Here is a 6,710-nt window from a genome sequence, read left to right on the forward strand (position 1 = left end):
ATCATCTTCTTCCTTCTTCAACCAAGAGCTTCAAATACTCATTAATGGAGTCTCAATTTTAATCCATATGTAATTACAAACAATCATAGTGAAAATCCCTAACCCCGTGGATGTAGATCACATTGATCGAACCACGTAAATCTTGTGTCTTATTTTCTATTTTCATTATCTTTATCTTTATTTTCATATCAAATAAGTTTAGATCTAGAAATCATAGTCATGATAATACAAGGGGTGTGTTGTAGGATTTCCTGCAACTACATGAAGAATTCATACTCAAGTTAGTAAAACACGATGGTCTTGAAGATGAAACCATGCCAAGGTTAGAAGAGGAGAAGGAAAAGAATAAGTAAGATGAAACAAAGAATGTTAAGAAAAGTTCTTTCTTTCAAAATATTGTTATTCCTAAAGAATTTTCACATAATCTTAAACACAAAAAGCAGTACGAAAGTTTTCTTGATAGTCCAACAAAAAAACTTGCAGTTTTGAATCTTGACAGTGATGAAGATGATAAGTTTGAAGAAGAGCAAGAAAAAAGGTGGACGGAGAATATAAAGTTTAAATCTGGTTTAAATCCTTATGAAGCTCTACCAGAATACAAGTTAAAAGAAGACGTTCCTAACTTCCATGGTGGGGATTGGTTCTATGAAGTAGAATCGTTTTTCAAGTTCATGGAAGTACTTGACCATTCTAAAGTGAATCATGTTGCATATAAACTCAAGGGAGGAGCAGTGGCTTGGTGGGAGAAGTTATGTGAAGATCGTCTCAAATATGGTAAGCCTCATATACGTACTTGGGAAAGAATGAGAAGCTTCATTAGGGATAAGTTCTACTTAGAGATTTTAGGCAGCAACTATTTATCAAACTTTAGAATTGTAGACAAGGAACTAGACTTGTTGAAGAATATGTGGCTGAATTCTACAGTCATGTGGCACGTAATCGGTTGAATGAGTCTGAAGAGCAGTTGGTTGCACGTTTTATTGAAGGTTTAAATAGACTTATACAACAAGGAATGACTCAATCTGTATATACAATGGTTAAGGCTATTCAACAAGCTATTAAGATTGAGAGACGTGTACTTAATACTTCTATCCAAGTACAACCACGCCATAATCGTTATCAAAGCTATAATAATTCTACAAAACAATATAATCCTTATTATGGTAACCAAGATGGTTCTTATCATGCTCCAAAAAGAAGTTATAGTCGACCCATTTAAAAATCACTAGCAACCAACTTTTCTTACAACCAAACACCTCTTCCTACAGAGAACTCACCTTTGATTGATATTCCACCTGCTACACCACTTCATATTTCAAACCAAAGGGATATACTACTCCAAATACTACAAGTAATAAATATCAACAACAGTTTCCTCCATTACCAAAACCTCCTAATCCTTATTCCAAGTTTAGAGGAGAAAAGTGTAATAAATGCAACCAAACTGGTCATACTTCTAGTGATTATCGTAAGTTTCATGCTTATATTAAAGAGACTCAAGAGAAAACTCAAGAAGAAGACGTGATAGAGGATAATGAACTGAATTACCTACATGAGCATGAATCTTATGATTCTGATTTCCTTGGTGTTCGTCGACCTATACTGATCACTGAACCATGTCTTTCACAAAGACATAGTATTTTCAAATATCAGTGTGTTATTGAGGGAAAACTTTGTAGCATGATCTTTGACAGTGGAAGTACAGAGAATTATGTAGCTGCAAGTTTGGTTGAGAAGCTTGTATTGCCTGTTACTCTTCATCCAAATCCATACTATGTGGGTTGGATAAACAGTTCTTCTACTCAAAAGATCACTCATAAATGTTTAGTAAAGTTTTCATTCCTGGATATGAAGATTATGCTCTTTGTGGCGTAATAAATATGAATGATGCAAGTTTACTTTTGGGAAGACCATGGCAATATGATATTTTTGTTGTTCATAACTGTTGTGAAAATACTTACACTTTCATTCATGATGGTTTTACAAAGGTATTATGGCCTTTACAATCTTCTACTTTAGTAAGTGAACATTCAGAACCTAAGACAACTGCTCTAGTTTCTACCATTACTCACTCTCTGCAACAATCTCATATTCTAAGTTCTCATGAAGCTCATAAGTCTATGGTGGAGATTTCTAATAAGGTACAAGACTTATTATCTTCTTTTGATAATTTATTTCCTGGTGAATTACCGAATACTTTATCTCCATTAAGAGATTTACAACATCAAATAGATTTTATACCTGGAACCTCTCTTCCTAATCAAGCTCACTATAGTTTGAGTCCAAAAGAGCATGAGATTTTACAATGACATGTTAATGATTTGTTACAAAAAGGATTGATTAGGTTAACCAAAAGTCCTTGTGCTAGCCAAGCCTTTTTAGTAGACAAGAAAGATGGCGGTCATCGTATGTGTATAGATTGTAGAGCATTAAATAGAATAACTATACCATACATGTTTCCAATACTTAGGCTGGATGATATGATTTATATGCTTTCTGGTGCTAATGTATTTACTAAACTTGATCTACGTAGTGGTTATCATCAAATACGTATTCGTATAGGTGATAAATGGATGACTGCATTTAAAACTCATAATAATTATATGAATGGCTTGTGATACCATTTGGATTATCAAATGCTCCTAGCACGTTTATGCATCTTATGAATCAAGTTTTGCAACCTTTTCTTGGAAAAATTGTCATCTTATACTTTGATGATATTCTGATCTACATCCGCAATGAAGAAGAACATCTTGAACATTTATCTCAAGTATTTATTGCCTTACAAGAGAATGTATTATATGTGAACTTAAAGAAGTGCACTTTTCTTACAAACAAAGTGACATTCTTAGGTTATGTAGTTTCAACTGATGGTATTTCAGTAGATGATTCCTAGATTAAAGCAGTTGTTGATTGGCCAACTCCTATTTCTATTCCTGAGGTACGCAACTTTCATGGATTGGCTTCTTTATATAGGAAGTTTGTGAAGAATTTCAGTACTATTGCTGCTGGTCTTACAGATTGTTTGAAGCATGAAAAAATTGAATGGACAAAAGAAGAAGATAAAAGATTCAATTTACTCAAAAAAAAAATTGGTGTAGTGCTCCTGTTCTTGCTATGCCAAATTTTGAAAAGTCATTTGAAATACATTGTGATGCTTCTATTGTTGGTATGGGAGCTATATTATCTCAATAAGATCATCCAGTTGCTTATTACAGTGAGAAAAATTCTGATACAAGGAAGAAATGGGCTACTTATGACTGGAATCGATAGCACTTGTTCAAGCATTGTAACAACGGCATCCTTATCTTATTTACAGTGATTTCATAGTTAACACTGATAATCAAGATCTTAAATTCGTGAAAACTTCAGCTAAAATTAATAGAATGCATGATAAGTGGTTATCTACTATCAATCATTATACATTCTCTGTTAGACATAAGAGTGGAAAACAAAATCAGGTAGATGATGCTTTGAGTACACGAGCTCATCTTCTTGTCACTCTTAAACATGAGAGTCTAGCTTTTGATTTTTTTATGTATAGTGAAGATAAAGATTTTCAAATTCTCTGGGAAAAGTGTGGTTCCTCTACTGGCAGTATTGATGATTATCTCATTCAAGATGGTTTTCTTTTAAAAACAAATCGATTATGTATACCACAGTGTTCTTTGCGTCTTCATCTTATTCAAGAATTGCATGGCAGTGGTCTTGGTGGACATTTTGGATGTGATAAAACCATTGCTTTGGTTGAAGAACGTTATTTTTGGCCTTCACTTAAACGAGATGTTCAGAATTATGTGCAGAAGTGCATGGTTTGTCAACAATCCAAAAGAACTATCCAAAAATACAGGCTTATATACTCCACATTCAATTCCAGATGCTCCTTGGGTAGATATTAGCATGGATTTTGTGCTTGGTTTACCACGTACTTCTAAGGGGAATGATTCTGTTATGGTTGTAGTAGATCGTTATTCAAAGATGGCCCACTTCATATCATGCAAGAAGACTACAGATGCTTCCAATATTGTTTATTTATTTTTAAAAGAAGTGGTTCGCTTGCATGGAATTCCTAAGACAATCACTTATGATAGAGACACAAAGTTTTTAAGCTATTTATGGAAATCTTTGTGGATGCGCTTGGATACTAAACTTCCATATAGTACAACTGCTCATTCCCAAACAGACGGACAAACTAAAGTGGCTAATCGTTTATTAGGGAATCTGATTAGATCCAAGATTATTTGAGGAAAAGATAAACAATGGGACACTCTCCTTCCTCATTTGGAGTTTGCTTTTAACACCTCAGTCAATAGATCTACAGGTAAGACACCTTTTGAGATTTTTTATTCTAATGTTCCTAATCATATTTTGGATTTGGTAGTGCTTCCAAAGCCGCGACAATAAAATTCTAAGACAAATAATATGCTTGAGAAAGCTTCACATATTCATCAAGAAGTGAAGACAAAACTTGCAGCTTCCAACAACAAGTACAAAGAGGATGCAAATAAACATAGAAGAAATAAGACTTTCAGTGAAGGAGAGTTAGTTTTGATTCACCTTAGAAAAGAGCGCTTTCCTACTTACAACAAGACAAAGATAAAAAAGTATGGACCATTCAAAGTACTTAAGAAGATCATTGATAATGCTTATGTTATTAATCTTCCATCAGATTGGAACATCTATAATATCTTTGATGTGCAAGAAATTTTTACATTTCATGAGGAGCATGAAGTTCTTTTGACTAGCTAACTCGAGGGCGAGTTTCTTTCAAGAATGGGGGACTGATGTAGTACATCTTTCCTATCACACTTTATGTCAACAATTTTAGTTGTTTCCTAACATCTGTGTCAACTAGATATGTATCAACTATTACAGTTGATCCCTGGCGTCTGTTTTAGTTCGCTTATTTTTCAAGTATTTTCTTTTCTAAGTTAGCTAGCTTTCCTTTTCTTTTTATTATTCGGTTCATGCAAGCATATATAAAGGCTATATCATCTTGTTTAGAGACACATTTTATTATTATTAATCATTCAACATTATTATCTTTATCAACTCTTTCAATACTCTTATCCTTAATCTTTTGATTTCATAATATACGTATCTCTTTCGTCTCTTCGTATCACCTGCAATCTCCGTATTGCAATCTCTGTAATGCATCCTTCTTGCATTAACCATGGTGAGAGTTGCATCGCGTAGAGACAATTCATCATCAGATGGCCTAGACGTATCATCACCATTTTTGTCTGCTCTGGATAGAGGATGGAAGTACGTTGTTATTATGGTAGTTGGGATAGTAGTAGTTGTGGTAATCGTGGCCTGCTGCTACCGCAGGAGAAAGCAAAGATCCAACACAATCGTGATTAACTACATCAACAACGACAGACCAATTGTTACTTCCGAATATGATGATGGTCTAGCATCGAATACTAGCACAGTTGTAATTAACAATATCACCAATTGAGGGGAAATTGTTACTTCCGAAGATATTGATGGTCTAACACGGGCTGAAATTGAACTAGTATCTAGAAGGGATATAAAGATAATAGATTTGAATTTGCTATTACTTCTAATTTCCACTTGTTATATCAAACATAAGTAAGTGGATTTGAATTTACTAAATCAAGATTTTAGACCTGGCATTTCAAGCTTTCAAAACTTGAATGCACAAAAAACTAACCAAAGTATTGAAAAGGAAAACAACATTCTTGTGCATGTCAATTACTCCATATTAACCTGATTAAATTAAACAATATCCTTCAACTAATTACACTTTATCCTTGAGTTGAGAGGAGAAAACCTACGAATTGTTATAAATACCCACCCCATACTCTCTTTCATGAGAGGGGTCGAAAGTTTCTGTGAAATCAATTACACAACCCAATCACATCCTTTCTTCTTAAGTTTTTCATTCTTTCTCTTCCAACTTGCATTAACCTTGGTGAGAGTTGCACCACCTAGAGACAATTCATCATCAGATGGCCTAGTAGTCTCATCAACATTTTTTCTGCTATGGCTAGAGGATGAAATTACTTTGTTATTCTGGTAGTTGGGATAGTAGTAGTTGTGGTAATCGTGATCTGCTTCTGCCGCAGGAGAAAGCAAAGATCCAACACAATCGTGATTAAAAACATCAATAACGACGGATGATTTGTTACTTCCAGAGATGATGATGATCTATCTATCATCGAATACTGGCACCATTGTAATCAATAATATCACCAATTTCGGGGAATTTGTTACTTTCGAATATATTAATGGTCTCACATAGGCTGAAATTGAACTACTATCTAGAAGGGTCTAGAAGATAATGGATTTGAATTTGCTATTACTTCTAATTTCTACTGCTTATATCATACAAAATTGGATTTGAATTTTCTATTTATCTAGTTCTATAGTAATTTCTCTAGTTATATAGTGGCTTAAGCTTTTTATACTTGTTACAGTTATTTTAAGAGCCAAAATGACGAATTTTGGTTTCATCTTTCATCTGAATTTGCTTTATTTATGAAATTACCACATTAACTCAATCAACCCAAAACTCTCATTGAATTAACCGAAATTTCTTTCTACCTCGATCCTCGTTTCTCACCAATGCCACCACCAAAATAATGAGTTAGATTTGAGTGTGAAAAGAAGCGGTGAAAGAATAAGACATGGGTTATTGGATTTCTTGGATATCAATTTCAGAGCTTTGAAACACTGCGGAAAGG

General features: G+C 33.9%; 1 protein-coding gene across 1 annotated transcript; it reads left to right on the forward strand.

Annotated features, from left to right (window-relative positions):
* The first annotated feature begins 1,880 nt into the window (after positions 1-1,880).
* On the forward strand, positions 1,881-2,309 carry LOC113333189. The gene has a single exon (XM_026579700.1). It carries the CDS (start codon positions 1,881-1,883, stop codon positions 2,307-2,309), a length of 429 nt encoding a protein of 142 aa, XP_026435485.1.
* Positions 2,310-6,710: the final 4,401 nt, after the last annotated feature.

Source organism: Papaver somniferum, unplaced genomic scaffold, assembly GCF_003573695.1.
Source record: "Papaver somniferum cultivar HN1 unplaced genomic scaffold, ASM357369v1 unplaced-scaffold_132, whole genome shotgun sequence".
Classification (NCBI taxonomy): domain Eukaryota; kingdom Viridiplantae; phylum Streptophyta; class Magnoliopsida; order Ranunculales; family Papaveraceae; genus Papaver; species Papaver somniferum.

Coding starts and splice junctions, on each gene's coding strand:
- LOC113333189 (XM_026579700.1), top strand. CDS start 1,881: ATGAATGATGCAAGTTTACTTTTGGGAAGACCATGGCAATATGATATT.